At 51.3% G+C, this 24,733-nt stretch overlaps 9 protein-coding genes across 9 annotated transcripts; 4 read left to right on the plus strand and 5 right to left on the minus strand.

The window, feature by feature from the left end:
- Positions 1 to 535: 535 nt before the first annotated feature.
- On the minus strand, positions 536 to 3,572 carry COCMIDRAFT_103645 (glycosyltransferase family 35 protein; the record flags this gene model as incomplete). Its single annotated transcript, XM_007692913.1, has 8 exons — positions 536 to 955; positions 1,006 to 1,910; positions 1,951 to 2,058; positions 2,108 to 2,331; positions 2,378 to 2,915; positions 2,968 to 3,045; positions 3,098 to 3,299; positions 3,381 to 3,572. The coding sequence occupies 8 exons, from the start codon at positions 3,570 to 3,572 to the stop codon at positions 536 to 538; spliced, it is 2,667 nt and encodes an 888-aa protein (XP_007691103.1).
- A 1,325-nt stretch (positions 3,573 to 4,897) lies between these two features.
- Positions 4,898 to 5,998, minus strand: COCMIDRAFT_103674 (uncharacterized protein; the record flags this gene model as incomplete). The annotated part of the gene is made up of 2 exons (XM_007692914.1): positions 4,898 to 5,445; positions 5,758 to 5,998. The coding sequence occupies 2 exons, from the start codon at positions 5,996 to 5,998 to the stop codon at positions 4,898 to 4,900; spliced, it is 789 nt and encodes a 262-aa protein (XP_007691104.1).
- Positions 5,999 to 7,339: 1,341 nt separating this feature from the next.
- Positions 7,340 to 7,636, plus strand: COCMIDRAFT_103620 (uncharacterized protein; the record flags this gene model as incomplete). Its single annotated transcript, XM_007692915.1, has 1 exon — positions 7,340 to 7,636. The coding sequence occupies one exon, from the start codon at positions 7,340 to 7,342 to the stop codon at positions 7,634 to 7,636; it is 297 nt and encodes a 98-aa protein (XP_007691105.1).
- A 2,997-nt stretch (positions 7,637 to 10,633) lies between these two features.
- COCMIDRAFT_103672 (uncharacterized protein) lies at positions 10,634 to 11,530 on the minus strand (the record flags this gene model as incomplete). The annotated part of the gene is made up of 2 exons (XM_007692916.1): positions 10,634 to 11,169; positions 11,227 to 11,530. 2 exons carry the CDS (start codon positions 11,528 to 11,530, stop codon positions 10,634 to 10,636), a joined length of 840 nt encoding a protein of 279 aa, XP_007691106.1.
- A 1,166-nt stretch (positions 11,531 to 12,696) lies between these two features.
- COCMIDRAFT_103662 (uncharacterized protein) lies at positions 12,697 to 14,097 on the minus strand (the record flags this gene model as incomplete). Its single annotated transcript, XM_007692917.1, has 3 exons — positions 12,697 to 13,332; positions 13,381 to 13,844; positions 13,899 to 14,097. 3 exons carry the CDS (start codon positions 14,095 to 14,097, stop codon positions 12,697 to 12,699), a joined length of 1,299 nt encoding a protein of 432 aa, XP_007691107.1.
- A 749-nt stretch (positions 14,098 to 14,846) lies between these two features.
- On the plus strand, positions 14,847 to 15,083 carry COCMIDRAFT_103665 (uncharacterized protein; the record flags this gene model as incomplete). The annotated part of the gene is made up of 1 exon (XM_007692918.1): positions 14,847 to 15,083. A coding segment is annotated over one exon (237 nt), but the record flags the coding sequence as incomplete, so codon positions are not given.
- Positions 15,084 to 15,313: 230 nt separating this feature from the next.
- Positions 15,314 to 17,238, minus strand: COCMIDRAFT_8027 (uncharacterized protein; the record flags this gene model as incomplete). The annotated part of the gene is made up of 2 exons (XM_007692898.1): positions 15,314 to 16,686; positions 16,734 to 17,238. The coding sequence occupies 2 exons, from the start codon at positions 17,236 to 17,238 to the stop codon at positions 15,314 to 15,316; spliced, it is 1,878 nt and encodes a 625-aa protein (XP_007691088.1).
- A 2,914-nt stretch (positions 17,239 to 20,152) lies between these two features.
- COCMIDRAFT_8028 (uncharacterized protein) lies at positions 20,153 to 21,119 on the plus strand (the record flags this gene model as incomplete). The annotated part of the gene is made up of 3 exons (XM_007692899.1): positions 20,153 to 20,263; positions 20,330 to 20,683; positions 20,745 to 21,119. 3 exons carry the CDS (start codon positions 20,153 to 20,155, stop codon positions 21,117 to 21,119), a joined length of 840 nt encoding a protein of 279 aa, XP_007691089.1.
- Positions 21,120 to 22,007: 888 nt separating this feature from the next.
- COCMIDRAFT_28982 (uncharacterized protein) lies at positions 22,008 to 24,533 on the plus strand (the record flags this gene model as incomplete). Its single annotated transcript, XM_007692903.1, has 2 exons — positions 22,008 to 22,069; positions 22,154 to 24,533. 2 exons carry the CDS (start codon positions 22,008 to 22,010, stop codon positions 24,531 to 24,533), a joined length of 2,442 nt encoding a protein of 813 aa, XP_007691093.1.
- Positions 24,534 to 24,733: the final 200 nt, after the last annotated feature.

Below are 24,733 nucleotides of genomic sequence, written 5' to 3' on the forward strand. Positions count from 1 at the left end.
TCGCCGCTCGCTCCCCATCAATTGTCAGAGTGCCTGCCATCACGAAGGCATTATGTTGCTTTCACCTGTTCCTGCAGTATTCTACTATCAATAATTCCCTGGCTGTTTCCGGAAAGCGCATGATTCCACTATAGTGCCACTCTCTACAAAGCGTAACACTTTTCGGCGAACCCTCAGACACAAGAATATTCACCGTAAGTACCGCTCTACAACTATGCCTATACAATGCTCTATTGTTATCAACTTACTCTATCAGGTCACTTGCCGTGCGCCGATGGAGGGTTTTATTCCGGTCTCCACCCTGAATCATAAAGGCATCTGAGGGAGAGCGTGGATGGGGGCGTTTTTACGGAGCAAAACATGCAGTACTCTACGGACGGTGGCACAGACTACAATCATTGTTCATGACATATGTATTTCATTCATGATTACCATTGTAAGGTGTATGAAAACCAAAACAAGTCTAAGACTCTAGCTGCATAGTCTTGTAACATCTACAATAGACGGCCTGCCTGCTTTTCGTCCCAGATCCTATTTATGGGGCTGGCTCGCTCTTGACCTGCAGAGGCTCCACGTTCCAGATAGCCTCTGCATACTCGTCAATGCATCTATCACTCGAGAAGAAGCCCATGCGAGCAACAGTAGTGATGGTCTTGGTGGTCCACTCTTCGGTGTTTTTGAAGCTCTCGTCAATGAGCTCCTGCGTCTGGACGTACGACGCAAAGTCGTCGGATACAAGGTAGTAGTCGCCATGGTCAACAATGCCATTGACGAGCGCAGAGAACTGGTCGGCGTCGCCAAAAGTGTTGTTTCGAATGGCATCAAAAACATTGGCAAGCGAAGGGTCCAGTTTGTACTGAGAGTACATGTGTGCGTGACGAAGGTCCTCGACGTCTTCGGCCAAGTTACCGAAAAGGAAGATGTTCTGGTCGCCAATCTCACGGGTGATCTCAATCTATTCAAAGGTCAGACGAGCTTAAGCGCAAACTTTGTATACAAACTTACATTGGCACCATCACATGTTCCAATAATGAGACCACCGTTGAGGCAGAACTTCATGTTACTGGTACCAGACGCCTCAGTACCAGCCGTCGAGATGTGCTCGCTAATGTCGCTAGCAGGGCAGATTATCTCTGCTTTGCTGACATTGTAGTCGGCCAAGTAAATGACCTTGAGGGCATCGCCAACATCCTTGTCATTGTTGACAACCTCACCAACCTTGTTGATGAGGTGGATGACGGTCTTGGCCATCCAGTATCCGGGAGCAGCCTTGCCACCAAAGATCGATACACGAGGCGTTAGCTTCTGGCGCTCCTCAGGGGACATGGCCTTGATCTGGAGGTAACGGTGAATAACACCGAAAATGTTCAATTGCTGGCGCTTGTATTCGTGGATACGCTTGACCTGGACATCGAACAACGCTGATGGGTTGACCTTGACGCCATTGTGCTCCAGAATGTGTTGTGCAAGTCGAACCTTGTTGGCGTACTTGATGTCTTGGAACTCCTTGCGGAACTCCTTGTCGTCCACATAGGCTTCGAGCTTGTTGAGTAGTGTGAGGTCCTTGAGGAACTCGTATCCGCCCAGTTTTGAGGCAATCAGTGCTGACAGCTTGGGGTTAGCCTGGTGAAGCCACCTTCGCGGAGTGATGCCGTTGGTGACATTGGTGAACTTGTCAGGACCGTAAATCTTGACAAAATCTTTGAATATGGTCGTCTTGATCAGGTCAGAGTGCAGCTCAGCTACTCCGTTGACCTTGTGTGAGCCGATCAACGCCAGGTAGGCCATGCGGACCATCTTTGGCTGCGACTCTTCAATAATGGACACACGTCCAAGCATTTCGCGTTCCTTAGGGAAAGTCCTCTCAACGAATTGGAGGAAGTTGTAGTTGATTTCATAGATGATCAAAACTGATGTCAGCAGTGTCTGAGGATGGTGTTGAATTTCAACTTACCTGAAGGTGTCGGGGAAGGAGGTGCTGCATAAGCGGGACGGACCACTTCTCAAGCGCTTCAGGCAGGACAGTATGGTTGGTGTAGCCAAACGTCTTTTGAACAACTGCGTTCTGTTAGCCTCATAGGGCGTTCATATTGATCTTGAGACTTACTGTTCCACGCATCATCCCAGTCAAGTCCCTCGATATCGACCAGTATCCTCTGGAGCTCAGGAATGGCGAGCGTTGGGTGGGTATCGTTGAGCTGGATGGCGACCTGGTTGGGGAATTCCTTCCACGCGCGCTTGCTCTTCTTGAAACGTCGGACAATGTCGTAGAGCGAGGCCGCGCACCAAAAGTATTGCTGCTTCAAGCGGAGCTCCTTACCGCGATCGAGGCTGCCCAATGTCAGTCACATGTTTGATAATGTTTGAGTATACTCACTTGTCGTTGGGGTAGAGAACCGCCGAGATGGTCTCGGCACGCTGTTGCTCGGCCACTGAGCTCTCGTACTCGCCAGAGTTGAACTTTTGGAAGTCAAACTCGCCGCTAGCCGCTTTGCTGCCCCAGAGACGAAGGTTGTTGCAAGTGCCAGTCTTGTATCCAGGTACTGGTACGTCAAAAGCAACAGCCTGAACGATCTCGCCGCCTTCCCAGGAGCTCTGCTGTTTGCCCTCGTCATCCTGCCAGCGGTTGACTTGGCCGTAGAATTGCACGTCGACGACAATATCGTGACGCTGGAACTCCCACGGGTTGAAATCGAGCCAGTAGTCTGGAACTTCGACTTGGTATCCGTCCACAATCTCCTGCTTGAAGATACCATAGCGGTAACGTAGACCGTAGCCCCAAGCTGGGTAGCTTAGCGAGGCCATTGAGTCGAGGAAGCAGGCGGCAAGACGTCCGAGACCACCGTTTCCGAGAGCAGCGTCGTGTTCTTGCGAGATGATGTCTTCCATGCGGAAGCCGAGATCGCTAAGACCCTCTGTATGAGCGTTAGGGGATGTGTGTTGCACAATTCAGGATGTCAGGCTTACTGGTGGCAGTTTCCTTTTGCTCGACATTGAGCATAGCATTGTCCAATGCGCGTCCCATGAGGAACTCAAGAGAGAGGTCTAGTCTTGTCAGCCAATTGTTTTATACCATATCATCCCGCGGCCTTCATACAGTATACACGCTTCTGATCAGCAAATGTCTGGCTCTGTTGTGTCTTGTTCCAGTCTAGGACCAGGCGGTCACGAAAAGCCAGGGCGGTTCCGGCGTAGGCGGCAGACTCATCGCAGTTGAAGAGCGAACGCGCGAGGGTCGTCTCGATGTGGCGAACGGTATCTTTCGTGAAGTCATCTGGGGTGGAGAAGGGCTTGGGCATCTATTTGGGTGATTAGTATGCACACTGACACAACGTGGAGCACTGCTTGCAAGGGATGGCGTCAAAGACCAATTGACTTACATATTTCCTCCATGCCTCACGCTGAGGCTCTGGGATACTTGCTTCGACGCTCTTGATCTCACTGGGACCAAAGCCAGTGACGGTCCTCTTGTGCTTTGGGCGGCTAAAGGCGGGTCCAATGGGTCCCTTGAGATCGGCAAGCGGGGCACTGGTTGAGGGCTTCCGCTCGCGGGGATTGGGGTTTGCAGCCATGATGGTGGGATGAAAGGGTAAGGAGGGGAAAGTGGGAGAAGAAGGTCAATGGGAGGGGGGAGATGGGAGATGGGGTGACACGACTTCACGCGAGGGAAGAGGTGAGGATCAGGCTGGCATGGCGGCAGTCTAGGGCGGATGGGATATATCAGGAGAGCAGGAGCAGGAGCGGCTAGTGGATCGCGGGGAAAGCAACGGAGCCCAGTATCCAGAGGCGCTGCTGACAGGCAGCGTCAAGCTGTTGAGCTCCGTCGCATGCATCTTGTATGCGGGCAGCTCACGAACCAGTACAAAGTGGGGTAAGCAGCAACCCCACGAACCCGTTGTCCACCACTGAGCCAGGTCGTGACAGACGACGTGCCCAATGAACCCATGCATACACGTCCCTTGGCGCGAGTGGTGTGCGTGGTAGTGTGGTAGCGTGGTGGTTCCCATGGCCACATTGGAAGGGAGCTGACGTCGACGTGCCCCTCTTGGGTTGAGATACCCCTCCATACCATGGCTTCATGTGGGCGTGTGTGTGTATGTATGTATATATATGTGTGTATGCATATGTGCCATGTGTGTGCATTGTGCGCACCATCTCTGTCATATTCCTTGCAGACAACTCTGTAAGACATCAAAAGCTTGTGTGCAATAGGAAACAGGTCGGGCCGGCTCCAAATGCTGTTTTGCTGTGGAATCGAAAAGTAATTTCACATGTCCTCATGTGGCTTGACGGTGGAGAGTGGCGCAAGCTTCCCACAACGGGACTAGTGCCGAAGGTCCGCAGCCTCGCGGTTGTGTCTGATGCATGTTTACTCACAGTCAATCAATCCAAAACACACGTGACAAGCATCCAAGTCAAAATTCAATGTCACCCTCAACGCGTTTGCCAGGCCTGAATCGAACAACACATGCTGGCACAATGTGAAAAATATGCAGTCCAAGGCAACAAAACTGGCTTTTGCAAGTCACCGACCTGCTCACTACGAATATCAATACCTGCTACTGAACTACCTCTCTACCTCTCTACCGTGGGTATTTTTTGATACATGCAAGATAACAGAGGAACACCGTCCGAAAATCCGCCCGTCTACTATATATATGTAAAAATCCACAGTGGTCCACTTTGTCGGGACCATACAGGTTGACCTGGCCGGGGCTGCCCGGCCCAATGCACGCCAAAATAACAAAACGCCCAAAGATGCGCAATGCGCGCCGTCATTAAAATGTTAGAAGCGCCGGAAGGATGGGGGTATCGTGAACAGAGCCAGCTAAATGGAATGTATGTAAGCATGTGGAATTAGACAAGGTTCGTTTCGCGTAGAAATGGCGCCGTATGCTCAGGGGCTGGGTTCTGGTGTCTGGACGCCGTGCTGCCAAATGGCTGCGCCCTGCGGCACAAAGGCCATGTTGCGTCGGCGTGGCTCCTTGCCAACAGTCTCTGTTTGGGTTGCAGAGAGCACTGGCGATGGGTTGGTTGGTTGCATGTTCTTGAGCCTGCGCTGCACCATGTCGTTGGAGATGCGCGATAGGCCATAGTCCATGTCGTGGAGTATGGCCCTCTTTGTTGCCTCGATTTGTTGCACGCTAAAGGCACCGTTGCTCTCCTTGATGCTCCAGTGCCGCGATGACCTCATCCGGTCGACAAGAAAGCCGTGTGCGAGCGATAGCGAGGCCAGTATAATAACATCCGGACTAAGACGCGCGGCAACAAAATCCCTCCAGGTGCCTGCAAAGCGGCTGCTCAAGCCGTCCAAGATGCATGCTGCAAACGCCACAATGTCGTCAGGCAGGCCGGCACGCATCAAGAAACCTTGAATGACGGATGCATGAGGGCGGTGTGTGGAGACGTTGAGCGGGACGAGGTTGGCGAGGTGGGTTGCGTAAGCTATTGATAGTACGTTAGCATTAATGCCGAGCAGAGACCAAGGCAGTTGGGACGCCGGTGTAAGCAATGGACAAAGGGATGAGCGAGGAAATCAGTTGGGAGATCGACAGGGACGCCTGGGAAGAGTGGAGCGGGGATGATGGGTTTGGATACAAGCGTGTGCAATGAGGCGACGTGGGCCAAGAAAGCATATGCAGGGAAAGTCCTATGTGCCGCCCGGTCCGACTAGGCCAGGGGAACTGGAGACGCATGTTTGGACAGGACAGAAAGGGCGGTGCAGAAGAAAACATAGGCGGGAGGGAGGGTACTGACCTAGTTGTGTTGGACAAGCAGTGACGTCGGGCGGTGGTGTTGTGCTGGCTTGTGATGATTGTGACGTCTGAAAGGTCTTGTTCCATGTTGGGGTTGATGGCCGGGCTGGAGTGGGTTCCTTAGCCGGGGGAGGGGTGGGGAGGTTCGACAGTGGGACGCAGCTCGCGAAGTACTTGTCCAGCTCCTCGTCGGTCATGTCGCTGATGTCGCTGTGCATCGAGAGTGCTGGAGAGAATTCCATTGTGTCGGTGGTGGTGGTGGTGGTAGTAGTAGTGGTAGTTGATTTTCTTTCTTTCCTTCTTTTTTCTTTGTTTGGCTGGGTTGCGCTTGTCTTGCTCTCTTTTTGTTCAGCCGTGGATGGGGTTGTGCATGTGCATGTGCATGCGCATGTAGGGTAGGCTTGTATATGTAGGTAGTATGAGCGTGTACTATTATGCATCGAGCGGGTCGCAGAGGTGGATGGCCGGAAACAGAACCAGATAGGCGGGTTTGCAATGTCGTCGGCGGGGAGAGGAGCGTAGTGAAGGAGGGCATCGAGGCAGCTATATACAGGCGCATGCATCCAGGTAATAGGGCTTGCGGCAGGCCGAGACGGTGAAAGCGGGAATGAGTAGCGCAGCTCGCTACTTAGCGGGTCCCCTGTCTCGTCAGGGCCGCAGTAGGCAATGGCGGTCTCACAGGCCAGCTCGCACTCGCCAGCCCAGCAGCACCGCAACATGGCTCCCGATGGCGTGTGCAGCTCAGCGCCAGCCCAGCAACCCAAACATGCACATGCGAACACGCCCCACGCCCGCCCACTCCCACGCTTGGTGCTGATGGCGCCAGCCCGCCCATGGCAAATGCTGCAACCCAAGTCTCCCATCTGCCACCGGCCCATGCACCCAGCACCCAGCACATCCTCCTTCATCGCTGTCAGCCTTCTTCCAGATTGCACGTGCAGCCGCACGCTGGTCGAGACCATGGCGTAACCGCATCCTCCTCCCTCGACATCCACCACGTTGATGTACGCGACAACCACTCCCATCTTGATCTGTGTCCATGTGCTTCTCCATTCGGCCGCCGCTTGAGCATGTCGATCCAGCTCGTCACGTGCTCTGCTAGCTCACATCCCATCTACTTGGTATCTTTGTACACGTCGCTCATGTCGAATACTAAACCCACACACAGACATACTACTTGTACACACACACGGGTACTACAACCCAACGTCCGCCAACCATACCCCGTGAATCACCGTCCAACCTCGTAAATCCTCGTCCCGAGAAAAAAAGCTTATGCCCTCCCGCCCGGAACGTTTAGGCCGACCCCTCCCAAGCCGCCCACGATGACCCGGGTCGCTATGGCATGCATCAGCGCTACACTACTGCGAGCACATTATTGCCATACATCCATACACCCATACATCCATACATCCATCCATTCACCTGCTTCTTCAGCCCTCGTGCGAAACATGCCACCACCGCATTCTTTACCCGCATTCTTTACCCGCATTCCCGAACCCGCAGCCTCTCTCCCGCTCTCTTACTTACACACGGCTCTTACACATGTACACACACACACACACACATGTCAGCCCTTGGCCATGACCACTGTCGAGCGCCCTGCATTAGTATTCGATAAAAAAGTATCCCGTCACGCCACGCAGCTGATGCCATCCGAGCAGCCAGCACCTGTTCCCTCACCGCCATGTCCCGTACCCGTGAGCACGTACACACGGCGCGGTACGCTACTAGTCGCGAATACGGCTGCGTCGGTTCCCTTCTATCTCTGTATCTTCCCAAGCCTTGTCCGGACAAAAAGGGGGGCTTGCCTCACCAAAAGTGTGCCGCAAACCCCACATCCAAGCTCTGGGGCGCAGCACTTTCTAAACCTTCTTTAGCTCATTACCCGCTCCTCCTTACAGCAAAGTGTCCCACTCGCCACAAACCATGTTCTGATCTCTCATGAGTCGCTACTTATTGTTTGCCAAACACAAAAATAACGACCAATTCGTCACTTGGCTCCGAGCGCTCGGATGTCGCGGCGCTGCATCTCGGTTTCAATATCTCGTATCGCTGTTTATTTTCTCCGGTAGTGCTACGGGGCCCTTGTGGAGCTTTCCAATACTTGCACGCACAGAGCAAAAAAATCACAGACACAACAAATTTCCATACTTAGCACAATGGCAAGTCGTTAAACTGTAACCCGGCCTGTGCGTCCGTTTGCCGTGGCCATGTACGCGCTGCGCCAAAACTAATTTGCTAGTTATCGATACTGCTTACCTCTTAGTAGCTTTTGTGCCAGCGGCCACATTCCGCCGTACTATGCACTTGCCACATAAATCGCCAAGCCTTTCGGCCTCAGGAATCGCGATCGTAGTCTAGAGTCTTCGCTTCTCTGCATATGCAGACGTACATGCTACACTCAATTTACCTCGACAGTAATCCGATGAAGCTAACGCCCAAGATGGAAAAAAAAGTCTCTTCATAGTTCTGGACCTCTGGCGGACATCTCCGCGGCCCGTACTAAGGCATCACCTTCCTTTTGTTCGGGAAGTCTGACGAAAGTCTCTAGACGTCGAGAATTGCGTCTTGAATGGGTTGAAATACGTCATTATCCACATGTGAGCACGCTAGAAGAGTTCTCTCTGCACCTAGTACACACCAAGACCAGACAACTACGTTTCAGTTGCAAACACGTCTAAAATCCCCACGGCAGATGCCACAGATCCAAAGAGTCCGTCTACACGCCATGTTCAGCTTTGTGTATAAAAGACACGTATTTGCTGTCATCATGCCCTGTAGCGTAAAGCTTAGACGCTCTCCATCTCCTATTAAGACCGAAACCTAGCCTTCCAGACTTTGTAAGGAATCTAGAACCACAACTACCATCATCATCACTGCGAGATTTCGTATGCTAAGCTTACAATACTGCTACTACTCCTACACCGCGAAGGATCTAACATGAGTTCACGCGTCGGCTGAAAGAAGTCTGGAAATTAGCAACGACTCACTCTCTCCCTCATCAAACTTTGTTTCTCCTCCCTAAGCGAAGTCCAGACTCTCTAGCCCTTTGCCAGATGTCGATACTACATGTTCAGCCCCTTGACCTTGTAAGGTGCATCCCTTTAATTTACGCAGCTAGAACGGTAATGTATATGGTACTATATGTCAGACTTGCTAGTACGTATGCAAGCTCCGGAGACACTAGCAATAGCGAGTCGTACAGCGGGGATCTGGAAATACCTGACTTGTGTTTTTATTCTTTAAATACATTTCTTCCTTTCCTTCCTTGTATCCCGCAGAACTCTTTCTTCGATGATTACCCTGTTCCGCAAGGCCGGGGACCAACAAGATGCGCTAGATGCGCTAGATGCAAAGAAGATGTACAATTAATTAAAGCAAATAACCAATGTATGGGTTTTTTTCTCTCTCTCTCTTCCCCCCACGGAAAATCGCAAATAAGCCCACGTTCCCATATCCACAACTTCCTACTCGCTAACTTACCTAATCAATCACCTTTCCTTCTTTCCCTTCCTCCACCCTCTGCCACCTTCTACCACCGTCTGACTCCCCATCCCGTACTCACATCTCTCCACCACCCGGCACATGTAAGCATCTACCACTTTTCTCCCCCTCCCCACCAAAACCCGTAAAAAGCAACACCTCCCCCTTCCAAACTCCCCTTATGCCCACCTTCCCTCTTCGAACCGATGAACCGACCTCTCCGCCCCCCTCAAAAGCAAACAAACCCGTAACAAAAAAAAAGTTGGAAAAAAAATTCCCTCTCCCCCCCCCCCACGGTAAAAACTATGGTCCCCCCCCTCACGGCCCGGTATCAAAACCCTGCATTATTCCTTTTCTTTGCTTTTTTTCCCGTCTCTCTCTCTCTCTCTATGGATCCATGGATTTATGAATCTATGGATCTACATACTCGCTGGCACATAAATTATGTGGGTAAATTGGAAAAGGCGAATGTGCATGTATGTGAAAGTACAGGTGGGTCCTGGTAAACTCCGGGTAGTGGTGGTGGTGGTGGTGGTGCCGAAGAAGGGTGGATGGATGGATGGATGGATAGAGGAGCCGGGAAGCCCGAACAGCAATCAATATATTATGCACATTGTTCGGTAAAGGGAGTAAAGTTGGGAAAGGGAGCGGGGGTAAGATAGCTGTTGGTTGAACAAGAGTTTACAGCGCATGCAACTCTGAAGATCCAATATAGAGAGAGAAAAAAGATCTTTTTTTTATTCATTTTTCTGAACTTGAGTGCGTTATTGTCTGATTTGAATTGGGATGTGCAACAGCTCCAAACAGTCTACAACGGAAAGTTTGAACCCCAAGACTTCAGTGTATGAAAAGACGTATTTTCTTTTTCCTTCCAAAAGAGGGAACCAATTATTTATCCTCACTCAATTGACCACACCAAAAAAACACCAAATCAATATCAATAATCCTCGTGTATTCATTTTACTCGCACTTGCGCAAACACTACCATAGACTCTTGACCAGGTAACAACGTTCAAAAAAAGAAATAACAGAAATAACCACTACGAAATTGCCCATCATCCACGGACAAGTTTCACACTCTCCATCAACATCCATGAATCGGACGTACACTCTCCTTTTTCTTCTCCGACAGTCGTCCACATTAGGCCGCGTCGCACCACACATCTCAGCTTCGCATACACGGGGATATCGCTAATGAACCAAATCTCCTGCGCAAACGCTTTTTCCTTTTTTTCGACTAACCTCGCTTCGTGCCAAACAAAAACATGTCTATTGCCATTCATGACTGCCGTACTTTCGTCAGGATTCATACCAAATGACACCTCCAACATGTGGTTTGTCGAACATGGTTGGAGTCAAGGCAAGTTGCGTGTATAATTTTATTTGAACACCTACTGCGCCTTCTTGGGAGCCGCACCGGGCTGACCTCCGACGTACTTGCGGATATCCGTAGCATCGGCAGCTTGACGAACGACAGTCTTGAAGGTAGCCCAGCCTTGCTTGGCAGCAGGAGGGGTGCTCTGGTTAGCAAGCTGAGCATCGATGCGAGCAGTGAGCTGGCTGATGGCCTCTTGGACAAAGCTGCTCTGCGCAACGCGGGCGCGGAAGAAGACAGTGTAGACAACGAGCAGGATCCAGGAGCCCCTCTGGAAGAGAAGCGCAGATCCAAAGACGCGGAACCACAGGAAAATCTCGAGGAGGGCAACAAGCGTCATGGAGCCATCATAGTATTCCTTGACAAACCTGCCGATAGCGTCCGAGGCGGCTGATGCCTGGGGCTTAGCGCCGGCCTGAGCAGCAGGTGGGGGCTGGATAGTGGGCAACAGGTTGGAGCGCACATAGGTAGCGACGTGGAAGATGGAGTAGACGGAGAAGGGAAGGATGGCAAGCGGGATCTGGCGAGAAAAGAGCCATGTGAGGGCCATGACTAGGTTTCAGTTAGCACGTGCTACTCATGGCAGGTGCTGTACTGCCCGGAACTTACTCAAGTATTGCACATTTTCGTCAGTAGCAAGAGCAACAACACCGCTCTGCTTTCCTGCCCTCATGCGGGCGCGGTATGCCTTGTAGACAACAATGCCGTACGTAACGCAGGCCGACAGGAAGGCGGTGCGGTAGGAAAATGACGCCCATCGCGAGGAAAAGTTGAAAGTGATGTAAGACAGGCCGTAACGCAGAGTAGAGAGCAGCAGCGTAACGTGCCCAGCAAACCAGGCGAACTGAAGAGTTTGCGCAAGGGCAGCAAGGCGCTGACCCAGAGGCATCGAGGCTGGCGGTGGGGGTGCCATTATTGCTATTTGGGCGGGTGTGGCAGCTGTCGTGTGGGCTACGTAATGGGGGGCTACCTTGGTACGTCAGCAGAGAGGAAGAAAGAAGTGTGCAGTGCCAGAAGATATTCGGAAAATATGCCAAATGGCTGACGAGATTCGGCGGTACAATAGTAGAGCGGAGGTGCAATGTGTCCGGAAGGGCGGCTGGGTGCTGCTAGAACAGCTGTTTGTGCCCGGCTCTCGGGACCCGCTCATGATACTCTTCGTGGCCGACTGGCGGGGTCGACTTACCGATATAGATAGTGAGTCCGACGGCTCAGCAAAAGTCGTGGGGTGATGTGTATTGCAAAAGCAGGATACAGCGGAGGATATGCAGTGTGAAGAAAAAAGGCAGAGGAACGGGGAAGGGTGTGTTCTTAGAAGGACATGGAAAGCGGGCAGTAACCCAGGCTTGGTCGGCGTTTGGGGGGGTGACGACATGGCTAGCAACAATTCTGGCTTGTGCAGGTGGGTGACGCACCTACCTCAATGCGCCCTGAGCACCAACCGCACCCTGACGATCTCCTCAGCCGCCAGCAACGCCTATCACGCCGGCATCATGGGTGCCATATCTAAGTACATACTTACTTATGGCATGTGAATGACATGTCTGGCGACCATCTGTCCTGTCCGCGTGTCCTCCTCCCCTTATCCTACTATCTCTGCACAGCATCACATCACACTCACTCACTCACGTACACATAAGCACGTCCTGCCTCAAGTCTTTTACCCACAAATGAAAATTGCCTAGTGTGATGGTCTGTAGAATACATGAAAAGAACATGTCCGACACTCCTCGCTCCGAACTACATCTGCCGAATACTAAAAAATAGGAAAATGCCAAGAAAAAGAAGCAAGGGAATCGGAAGGAGCGCAAAGACGTTGGTATCAATCAACAATCCGGACAACTGCACCAAGATGTGACACTGGCGTGCGCGGTGCCAAGTGTCGCACCGCTGTGCACTGTCCCTTTTACCGATAGCACCCAGTGGTATCGTCGGCCGCATTATATTAAACAAGGTCTGGTAACGTGGTGTAGAGAAGTGAGAAGGCCAGGGGCAAGGGCAAGGGTAAGGCCAAAGGCTGAGGCGTGATGCGTCCAGAGCGGAAGAGGCCCACCCATCCGCCCACCTGCGTCTCGGCGCTTAGCGGAGCGAGAAGCCCTTTCGCTTGCCCTTCTCTTCGATCGGCCGGCCGGACTCGATGCGCGCCTTCTTCTCTTCGAGTTCCTGTCGTTGTCGGTCCAGCTGGTCCTTCATCTCCTTGTGACGGGCGTACAGCTCTTCCTCGCTCTGGCGCAGCTTGCTTTCTTTTTCCTGCACCTTTTGCTGGAACACCATCTTCATCTCCATCTCCATCTTCTGGAGCTTGGCCTCGTGCAGCGAGCGCTCCTCCTCTTGCTTGACAGCAGGGTTGACCTCCTTGAACACGCTTGAGTCCTGTTGAATACCCATCTGTGCAAGCTTGTCCGAGCGGTAGTTCTCGTACAAGACGTTGTTGGTGTTCTCCTTGAGCTCCTCCATGTGGGTACGGATGAGCATCTGTCGGAGCTTGACAAAGTCGCAGTGCTCCTCGTTGTCAACCTCGACCACACCCCAGGGGAGCGCACGTCCGCGGACCTTGCGGCCATCAACCGTCGTCACCTCGGTGTTGGAGCCGACAACAGCAAAGGGAACCTTGGCCATGATCTCCTGGTTCTCGGCAATCGTCTCCTCGTCGTCAAGCTCATAGCGGGGTCCTTCAAAGATCTGGATCTTGTGGTACGCAATGTCGGCAAGAATCTGGACAAGTCAATATAGCCCCAACCACTCACAAAACAAGCGACTTACCCTCTTCTTGTAGTTGTCAATCTCATCGTCCGTAACGGTGTCGGCCTTGGCAATGACGGGAATCAGGTTGACCTTGGTGTGGAGCTTCTTCATGACCTCAATGTCAATAGGCTTCAGAGAGTGGCCAGTGGGCTGAATGAAGTAGACGACCGCGTGAATGCGGTTGTCAACAATGTTCATGCGGTTGACCTTGTTCTCGGCATCCAGGTATGCGTCGAATCGTTGCTCAATATTCTTGACAATGGGGTCCCAGGACTCATCGTTGTTGATGAAGTCGCCAAAGCCAGGTGTATCGACAACGGTTAACCTCAGACGAACGCCGTTCTCCTCAATGTCGGCGCTGATGGACTGGATGGACACAGTCTTGGAAATGTCCAGACTCGGGGGCTTGCGTTCCTTGGGCGGGTACAGCGACGTGTTGAACAGTGTGTTTACAAGGGTAGACTTTCCGAGTCCAGACTCGCCTGGGACGACACATTAGTTACACTCGATACCACACGCTGGCAGGTCACACATACCAACAACCATGACGTTGAAGTTGAATCCCTTGCGCACACTCTTGCGGTGCCACTGGTTGGGCAGGTTGGCGAAACCAACATAGCCGGTAAGCTTTCTGCGGACAATGTTCATGTCGTTGGCCATGGCCGCAGCGGCCTTGGGGTTCTTAGCCGTGATGGTGTGGACCGCAGGGTTGGACCCGTTGAATGTCTGGTCCATTGGGAAGCCGCTGGAAGAAGCCGGGGGCGATGGGGAGGCACGCGTGGGCGGCGCAGGAGAAGTAGGACCGGTGGATTCTGCACAAAGCGATTAGCCAGGGGCCCAGGGGAAACGGAAAAGCAACCTTGTCCAGCTCAGCGACATCAAACCGTAACAGAGAACTATCATGGCTTTTGCCAGGTGTCATATATAGTACTGTCATGGGTGTATATAAATCTATCTGCATATAGGAGCTGACGAGCTCCCAGCAGGAGACTGGCGGTGATGTCGCGGAGCCGGAGTGGTTCGACGGGGACAGTCACGTACCCATTGTGGAAATAAAGCAGGAGACGCAGGAAGAGTGTCGTCAAGTGAGGGAATCCTGTAGATGGGACGAGGTCAGCAGGCGGTTCTTAGTGCACGAGGGTTGTTGGCCATGCGTGTCGGTGCCAAACAAAAGTGACAACGCGGACCAGGCCGAATGTGGACAAATGAGCAGCAACGAGACAGGCAAGCAGGGACGACGTACCAGTTGGGGGGTAAGGGATGCTGTCGAGTGAGGGATGCACTCAAAGCAATGAATTGAAGAGTTGCCGGAGGCTGCGAAGAAAAATGGCGTGGTGTCCGGAGGCTGCGACGTTGGGAAGGGAAGTCGTGGTGCCGCCAGTCGCTGCGTGGGAGGAAAGGGGTCCGCACAGGGATGGGCGCGATTGGAGCAACGCCAAAGCAATGTGCACTAGACCAAAAATCCCCGCGTCACCATTCGCAGACAGTGCCGGCGTCGAGTGTCGCTGGAAATAGAAGAAAAAGCAGAGATTGTGGAAGAGAAAGAAGAAGCAGAACAAGCCGGTTGCCAGGGCGAGAGAAGGAGAGCCAGAGAGCCAGCGTGCAGCAGGACAACAGACGGCCTCTTGTTGCAGGCGATCTTTTTGTGCTCCTGTCGTCGGGCTGGAAATGGTAGTCGCAAAGGGCCATGTCTCCACAAGGCAGGAGTCACGTGCGCTTAAATGAGGAGGCACGAGCATCGGCTCTTGGACATGATTACATGCCCGCTGGCCTCACGGGCATTTTCTACCGCCGTCGTACACATGGCGTGGCCTGACCATGTCAGATTATAACGCGTCCATCCCCCTCCCCCCCCCAAAAACGTCTTCTACCACTGCCTATATACAAATCAAAGGGTATTTTACGCGTCGCCAAAGCAAACAGAATCCCGTCCAACGCCACAGTCCCTGCGCTATGCAAAGCTCGCCAGAGCCTTGTTCAACTCGCTCTTGTCGTACTTGACATACTTGCCCTTGCCCTTGTCAATCTCCCGATACCGGTCGTAGAACCGGTTGTACAGGGGCTCAATGATGTTCTGTACCTCCTTGGAGAGCTGGTTGCGCACCTCTGGCTCCATTGCGTACGACTTGTGCCGTGTAACAAGATCCTCGAAGCTTGTGTTGAAGTTCTTGAACTTCTCCTTGATTGCATCCTTGTCCTTGGAGCTCAGGGATTTGACAATCGTCGCCGAGTCAGCTCCACTCGAAGTAGGCCGCTCCTTGGTACGATTCGTGTACTGCACATCAAGCAGGTAGCCAGACGGCTCTCGCCATGCCTCCAAGTACATGGCCGTGCCCTGCTTCCGCCAATCGGCCAACTTCTTGGAGTAGTTCTCCATTAGGGGCGCTAGTTCCGAAGAACGAATAATTCGCATAATAATTGCAATGTTGTTCGCCATGAAGACGCCTTGCAGATTCTTGCCCTTGAGCAGCATCTTTGCCTTGCCACTCAAGTTTTGCAGCAGCGTGTCCACTGTGTCGCCAGCATAAGAGCCAAACAGCTTGATCCCATCAGGCCCCACATCCAATGTTGTCGATGAGTTGTTGGCCGAAGCAGCGTTCCACCCGCCCTCGCCTAACGATGCCAAGATGGATGAAAGAGGCTCTAGATAATTGGTCATTTCCTGCAACCGTCGCATCGTCTGCGTGGTAATCTCTACTGGGCCACCATCAATCGGCAGTGCAATAAGACCCTGTGTGTTGGACCTCGTGTCCTCGAGCATCTTGCTCAACGACGTTTTCGATGTCTCGCGGATTGGCTTGACGCTGTCGTAGATTTGATCCTTGAGAGCACCAGTTTGCTTCTGGAGCCTCATGGAAAGTGTTCGGACCAGCCCGCAAATCTCAAATCCTAGGAAGCAGTCGGTCAAGATGTTCTTCTGAATATGCCCGTTGAGCTCGCGCAGCGTTTTACTAAAGTCTTGCAGGGAGACCTGGCACGTCGACACGTAGACGTCGCTCCATTCCTCCCTGTCGAATATGTAGTTGAGGTTGTCAAACTCGGCCACAAACAGCCCTTCTATCGCCTGTACGTAGGTTCCAATGCCGTTTGTGCCCTTCTTGTAGAGAGCGTCAGCCTGCACTTTCCGAGCCGTGCTTATTGATGCTTGCATCAAACTTCTCAGTGTACTCTCGAGATATTCGCCCCGAACGTCGGCGTATATTCTTCGTGTGGGTGTCTGGGATAGGTCTACTTGTGACGTCTGCGCAAAGGTCTTCGAAATGTGATTGTGGATGCTACGCAGGCTCTGTAGCTTATCTTGCGCCATGCGCGGAAATGGATTCTCTGTATACGGTCAGAGTCTCTCCATCAACAACATATAATCGACTTACGCTTAGCGACATATTCCAATGCCTGAAACTTTTCTCTACAGCTATCTTGTAGTATGCCCCGGAATACTTCCTCTAATTGCTTGTTGCCTAGTTTCAGCAGACCGCTGAGTTCTGTAATGGCTTGCTCGTTCGAACGTAGATTGGTGCGCTTGAGATCCAGCAGGTTGAGGTTAGTGCGGTCCAGGGAAGCGATGTAGCCGTCAAGGTCTCCTCTCCCGGGACCGGCGCGAATGATCCTCTCCTCCTTGGCGCTTTCTTCCCTCGGCGCGCGGAGCCGCTCTATCGCATCGATGATGCGATCGACATTTGTGTTTGCAATCTGCAGCTTTTGGGTGTTGCCGTAGATTGGCCCAATGGCTTCCTGGACTGCCTTTCCGCTTGCATCCAGTCGGTTGACGGACCCTTGGATCTTCTTGGTGATTGCCTTCATCTTCTCCATATTGGCGAAGAGCACTTCGACTTCGGCGCTCTCTTCAAGGAGCGCGGTTCTGCGTGGGGCGACCATGGCGACTGCTGGGAAGATTCGCGACTGCCTCGGGGGCTATGTGGACGCGTGGGCGGCGGTGAGGATGACCCCTATTATAAGAGAATGGTGGGCAAGAATGAAGCGAACATGGATTAGTACATTAAAAGGTGATAAATGACAGGACGATAAATAGCTCGAGTGTATAAGGGTGGCGTATGATGATGTGTGAGGGGGTCCTTGTGGAGAGCTGTCGTGGAGACGTTGCTATCCCGAACCAGGGTCCGGCCTCGGTGATCCGCCCCCAGACTGAACAAGCATGCCGCGCCATGTCGGGAAGATCATGCAGCTCTGTGAAACACCCATATGCCCATTCGTCTCGGTACATTGCGGCAAAAACTATGTACGCAATGAAAAAGACGCATTGCGTGTGCAAAGGGCCCAAGCAGCTGCGGGAATGCGGGTCACCGTTTCCTGACACCGCCAAAGCCGCTGTCTACGTCTCATACCTGTCTCGGCAACACGTAGCTGCTTTGGTATTAGGCACGCAATGCCTGGTTTCAGAAGAGCTACACACTCAAGCGGTTGGACGTACACTCTTATGCGTTCACAGGGCCAGATACGAGTAACACTACAGGAGCGTTTTGAATGCTTTGCAAATAGTAAGTGGGTGGTCCTGCTTAAATAGACAATGCAAAATCGTGCCAAAGTACCCCTAGGGTCAGAGGAACAACACTCAACTGCATAGAGTATACATTCCTATCTGAACCCTGTGTGCCTCCTAAGGATTTGAGTTGATTCACTCTAGCTAATATATTTTGTACCCTTTGGACCAGATCGGCTTAGTTCAGTCTAGGAGTACATGTATACCGCTTTAAAATCTTCGGTCTTTCCGGGAGAAAGGGTAGTAGATCGTAATTCGAGTGATACATGTACTATTTTTCACACAAATCAATTGTTGTTGGTCACTCATTCCTTTTTGTGGGTTGCAGTGGCCTAGCAGTGCAGAGCTCACGCTTCCTAACAACAGTTGGAATATATGTAATATGTTTGTGGAAACTGTATGCTTTATCAAGAATACCCTAGCTAGTCAATCCAGAGTTTGTAGTGCCGACCCTTCTTTTCCATCTTCGTCTATTTTCCCGTCATGTCTTAGGTATCCTACAATCCGGTCTACTTCTCTCATTGTTAATGATGGCCACCTCGTTAGCAATCGCTCAACATGCTCTCCAAAAGACCTATTAAACGTTAATGTATTGCACTATTCTTGGAGTAAGAAAACTCACTATCTTTGGGATGTTTACGACTCATACTTGTTATGCAGATACGTTGTCCGTTGATGTTGACATACCGGCAAGACCACTTCGACGCATCTCGCTGTGCTTCAATCTCGCAGACTAATTCGGGGCAAGGCTCCATGTCCTTAGGTACACAGCCAGGCTTCAGTACCCTTGCTTGGGCATCGATGGCTTTATTGCAAGGTTTGGCACCTCTGCCGAGTTCGTATCGCCCAGAGCTACTGTAGTAACGGACTTGCTTCGTTTCGCACATTTTTCAATGAATATTTTGAGCCCGAATTTTGTTGGATAAATCGGCTCAGGTCGGTTTTGATAAGTAAATGTCTATTTCGAGATGATAGGTGTAATTTGAAGAAAGATAGGTAAAAGATTAAGATGACTTGGTCACTGGGCGAACAGTTTGTCCTCTATTCTTCAAAAGAGAACGAAGCTGAGGAGGGGAAATATACTTATTTGTGCAGTGTATTCTACCAACTGGCGTTTCTCTATGCAAGTAAAGTGAACAATCTGGCTCAGCTGAATGGGGCAGTGCTTGAGTGCATTTGGCAGCCCAGCGCATCGTCAAAGTGGCATGCAGGCTGAGCTTGAAGGGCGCAGGCTGAGCCGAAAGGGCGCAGTATGCATACTTATTTGTTTTTTTCTCGCTAGCTTTCATTGTACTGTCAGGCGAAATTTGGCTTCGAGAATGTCTATCTCAGAGATCATTCATTCAACCTTTCCTATTTCTTTCCTAACATTCTGAAATTGCTCAAAATTTCACAGCCAAATGGAGAGTGGCGACCCAGATACTTCCACCACAATGGTCGACGTGGTTCCCACAGCTAGCAGCAAAAATACTTCGAATGAAATACAAAGTTCTCGAGGGCCAGCTATAGTGTTGCGCACCGAGACGTTCGACTTAGACAGTCTTGTGGCTTGTCTTCAAGATATTCTGAGTGGGAAAAGATTCCAGCACCGAGCAGTTAAACAACTTCTCTCCTCATTGCTTGAAACAAACCTGGGACGAGTTGCCGCCACAATTGAACAAAAGCTAAAGGAGGAAACGACAGGCTATTACATTGTAGCAGACATAGATACTTTAGGCAACACCTTTTTTCAGCCTCCCACTACAGCTGCAGAAGGATTGTGGACACTACTGAAGGTACAAAACTCTAGTGCCGATGACAGCCATCGCAACCTCCCGTTTTCAAGATAACTAATGAAATCTAATTGCACAGAATACCGATAGATTCACAAAAACACATCGGAAAGAAATCAAATCCTTTGGACGGGTCATGCAAATACGATCACTTCCACCAATTATCACACTTCAACTACTGTTATGCATGACTTCCCACTTTGATCTAGAACGACTATTCTCGAATTTTATCAATCGAGGGGGATCTTCTGGCTATCGCCCTGACCCATGTTGGAAAGGATCGCGAAATATCTGGTTCTTCTCCCTCAAGTACTACTATATTTCATTCCAAGACCAGGACGTTTATCCGGGTCAGAAGTCAGGTCCCTTCCACAAGAATCTGCCGCACCTCCGAATCTGCCACGGAAGCTCATCCGTGGCATGGAGCTTTTCTGATACAGAGGGAGCAAATACATCTGTTGCATTACCATGGAGACTCCTAATCCTCTCTTGCAATCGGGAATGTGTGTCAGATAGAAAAATGCAGAACGGGGTGGAAGCATTTTGCTGGGGTATTAATAGTGAATTGACGAACGTGAGGAGGCGTCTCAGAGAAGTTGCAGATCAGATATTCTCGGTTGCTGTACCCTCGGTAAGTGTTTGCCCTCAAGCAGATACCCCCAAATTCCCAACATTCAAATCTGACCGTATCCGGCAGGACGACTTTCTCTTCGATAGCGAGGTGCGAGAATCTCTTTTGTTCGAAAACAAGGATTTCTCAAACTCACAAACTTACTTCTGGGCTCTTCATTCCTTACGTCTCGTCAGTGAGTGCATTGCTTCGATTATTAGAAGTTGGGACTTGTACAACAAAGAATCTTTTCTAAATCTTCTAAATACGGGCGACGATGGAATAAGCCATACGTCTCCAAGTTCAGATGGCGAAGCGGCTGCCACTGGAGCTGCGTCGGTGCCTTGCCTCGATGAAATCCAAAAACAAATGACTCAGCTCGCCGGCATGATAAAAGACAACAACGCCCAGCAGGAAGACATACGGGCTTTGCGCGACGGTGTAAGTGCTTCCCTAGAGCCCTCAATCATTGGTGAATCAAATCGCTAATGTCATGTTACAGCTTTTCAGTGCCTCTTCAGTCCTCGAAACGCGCACCACTGTCGCACAAGGAAAGAATATCCATCTACTGACACTTATATCCATGGTGTTCTTGCCTGCTAGTTTTGCAACGTCCATCTTTGGTATGCAGTCTATTCTACCAACATCGACAAGCCTCACGACATTTGCAATTGTCATGATATTTATTTGCGGGCCGGCATATCTGGTTATCTTAGTATTGAGTGGAGGACTAAAAGAGGCCGGTGAAATTTGGAAGAAGACAGCGAAGTTTTGGGATGGATGTGGCAAAGTTAATGGAAAGAAATGGCTCGACAGGGCGAACACGATGATGAGGAAGAAGAGAAACAAATCGAAGGATGTCGAGAAGGGTACATGATGCTGATGTCGATGCTAGATATATCCTGGCAAGCAGGTCGATTCAACGTTTATGAATTACCACACCGCAACCAGAATTGTATTTTGCCCTTCTAATAAGCGCGCAACAGACCCCAATATCCCTACAAGACGCTAACACAGGAAAACAAACCCTGCTTAGACGTCTATGCTGTAAGGAAAAATCAAAGTGGAAACTGGAACACGATTACGGGCAGCATGTACCAATCTCGGCTGTAAAGTGAATACATGTAAAAGGATATCAGTGAAACGCGCAAAAGCCTGTGAGTAACATGTCATAGGTTTGATCAAGATGACATTGCACAGAATCCAGCTTCAGTTGAGATGGTTCCCATTGGCAACAAGAAAACCGGAGTTGATGCCGTGTCCGTAACACCTGCCGCTTACTGGTAGCGGTTCCCACGGGGCCTCTTTGCAAATGCAGACTAGTGTATGAGTGGTCACTTCCACATCGCGTGCGTCAACTGTTGATGTTGCTGACTATACTACTTTGTTGTTCGCCGTCCAAACGAGCCCGTTGTCCACGATTACATGATCGGTCATTTCAAAAATACAGGGTTGTGTCTCGGAGCAACAGCTCATGGGACTGCAACAACAAACTTGCAAATAATCTGGTACTAGTATCACGTGCAATTGGCAAAGACAAGTGGGGTGTTCTGGCCAGATGGTGCATGTTCCTGCAGGGCTTGGCATACGACATGCGGGTCGTGGTTCGATCGGCGGGATCCACAACCAGTTTGGGTGGTGGGATTCTGGCATGTCATGTTGAGGCCTTTCCCATCACCCCAGCCGTGGGCGGTTCCCATACACCCATTGCCCATGCTTCTTACAAGCCTTCACACCACACGCCCTCTTGCCATCATCTTCGCGCATGGCCGGCTATAGGAACACGCGCAATTTGGGCCAACTTTGGCTGTGTGGGACGCGTCGTGGGTGCGTCCACCTGGAAATCCATCCCCCCACCATCGCATGCTAATTATCCAGCCTGCACACAAAACACCATCCCCTGTCTCCCAGGCCCAGGGCAGCCACCCTCGGTCTTCGCTATGGCCCTCCTTGCCTGCTTGCCACCGCTGCCACCGGCTACTTGATATCTCCGTACTCTCCATACCCGCTGTTACGTCCCATTCAACTCGATGCGCCGTCTCTCAAGCGATACATATTTGGTGGTGGTGGTGATGCCAAGACTGAGACGACGTCCGCCGGGGATGCCGAAAGGCAGATTAACAAAGAAGGTGAAGGCAAGTCAGGAGAGCAGGACGCACCACCCCAGACTCGCGTTGTGAGGGGCTACGGTAGCGAGGATGAGGGCGACAATCGAACCGGAGAGAGCCAGTCCGCCTGGCAGACCATCACGGACAAATTCCCAAAGTCGCCCTCTCCCTCCAAGATTGGCGATACCATCATTGACTACATTGTGCCCAATTGGGTCAAGGTCATGCCTGGCTTCATCCGTAAGCTGCAGAATGAACTCTCAATGGCCCCAGGCTCCTTGGCCGAAGAGATATGGCGCGAGGCCAATGATCCCGAGATCAACCCAGAGATTGTCTGGGATGCTTCTGTCAGGGTTTCCAACGAGCTGTGCCAGGAAGAAAAGTCTTTCTTGGAGAAGCGTGCACACTTCACCAAGGCTGCACTTGCCCGCTACCTTGATATCCCGGAAGCCACAATCCACCCCGACGACGTTCCCGTCATTGCAATGTGCGGCTCTGGAGGAGGACTACGCGCTCTTGTTGCCGGCACATCTTCATACTTATCCACCAAGGAAGCAGGCCTCTTCGATTGTGTCACTTATACGGCAGGAGTCAGTGGCAGCTGCTGGCTGCAGACACTCTACTACTCAGAGCTCAGTCAACGTAGCCATGCTCGTATGATTCGTCATCTCAAGAATAGGCTTGGCGTACACATTGCTTTTCCTCCTGATGCGCTTGAACTGCTCGTCAGTGCCCCAACGAGCAAGTATCTACTAAGCGGCCTCGTAGAAAAGGCAAAGGGTATCCCAGACGCCGACTTTGGTCTTGTAGACATCTATGGCGCTCTGCTTGCTGCACGCTTGCTCGTTCCCAAAGGCGAGCTGTCTGTTAGCGAGTACGACTTCAAGATATCAAATCAGCGACGATTCACCGACAATGGCTCACAACCACTCCCAATCTACACTGCCGTACGACACGAGATTCCTCTCGCCGAACAGTCAGACGACAAGAATGCTATCGAGGCAGAAGCGCAGGCGAGAAAGGAGGCCTGGTTTCAGTGGTTTGAGTTTACCCCATATGAGATGTGGTGCGAGGAGCTATCGGCCGGTATACCAACATGGGCCATGGGTCGCCGTTTCCAGAATGGCCGAACTGTCTGGCGAGACAACGGCCTAGCATTGCCCGAAGTGCGCGTCCCACTGCTTATGGGTATTTGGGGATCCGCTTTCTGCGCAACACTATCACATTATTACCGTGAAATTCGTCCTCTTATGCGCAGCTTGACAGGTCTGGGCAGTAGCATAGATGCCATGATTGCGGAGCGGGATGATGACCTTGTTAAAGTACATCCCATCGATCCTGCTGCAATGCCTAATTATGCTCTCGGTATGCGCGAGTTTCTTCCTCCGACCTGTCCCGAAAGCATCTTTCAACAAAAGAATTTCCAATTCATGGATGCTGGCATGTCTAATAACCTGCCTATCTATCCCCTGCTCCGACCAGGACGCAACGTGGATATACTTGTTGCCTTTGACGCTTCTGCCGATGTGAGAACCGACAACTGGCTCAAAGTTGCCGATGGATATGCTCGGCAGCGCGGGATCAAGGGATGGCCAGTTGGTGCAGGCTGGCCGCCCGCTGACGAATCCATGGAAGAAATTCAACAAGACCTCGATCGTGCCGAAGCCAAAAGTGAACAAGAAGCCCAAGAAAAACTCAATCAGGCCCAAGAAAAGGACGGTCCCACCAAGAAGAAGATTGAGGACTTGGGCTACTGCAACATCTGGGTCGGAACCACTGAAGAGCGTACTTCTGACTCTGCATCGCCAGAAAGCAAGCAGGTCGAAGAAGACTGGGAGCTCATGCACCCAAATTCTGGAATCACCGTCATCTACTTTCCCTTCCTCGCCAACCCGAAAGCGCCTGGTGCAGATCCCAAGGTCAGCGACTTTATGTCAACATGGAACTTTGTGTACACCCCTGAGCAAATCGACAGCGTTGTTGATCTTGCGCGGGCAAACTACAACGAGGGTGCTGAGCGCACCAAGCGCACTGTAAGGGCTGTGTACGAGCGCAAGAAGAGACAGAGGGAAGAGCGGGAAAAGGAAGAGAGGGAGAGGCGGTGGCGGTGGAAGTTGAGTCAGGGCAGGATTGCGGGGAGAAGGATTGGCGGTGATAGTGAACATGGGGATCAGTTTAGCTGAGAGAAAAGAAAAAATCACGATGGAATTTGGTGGGTAATGAGTGGGATGGATGAGGATGAAAGTTTTATACCCTGGGTACTTTTAGATCGAGAATGAATACATATGTGTATACTTATGTTACACATGTTTCGATTGGCAAGTGAGGATTTTATTGATTGAAAATGCTTTGTCGGTATTACATTACGACCAATCAGCATAAT

Source organism: Bipolaris oryzae, assembly GCF_000523455.1.
Source record: "Bipolaris oryzae ATCC 44560 unplaced genomic scaffold scaffold_145, whole genome shotgun sequence".
Taxonomy (NCBI): Eukaryota; Fungi; Ascomycota; class Dothideomycetes; order Pleosporales; family Pleosporaceae; genus Bipolaris; species Bipolaris oryzae.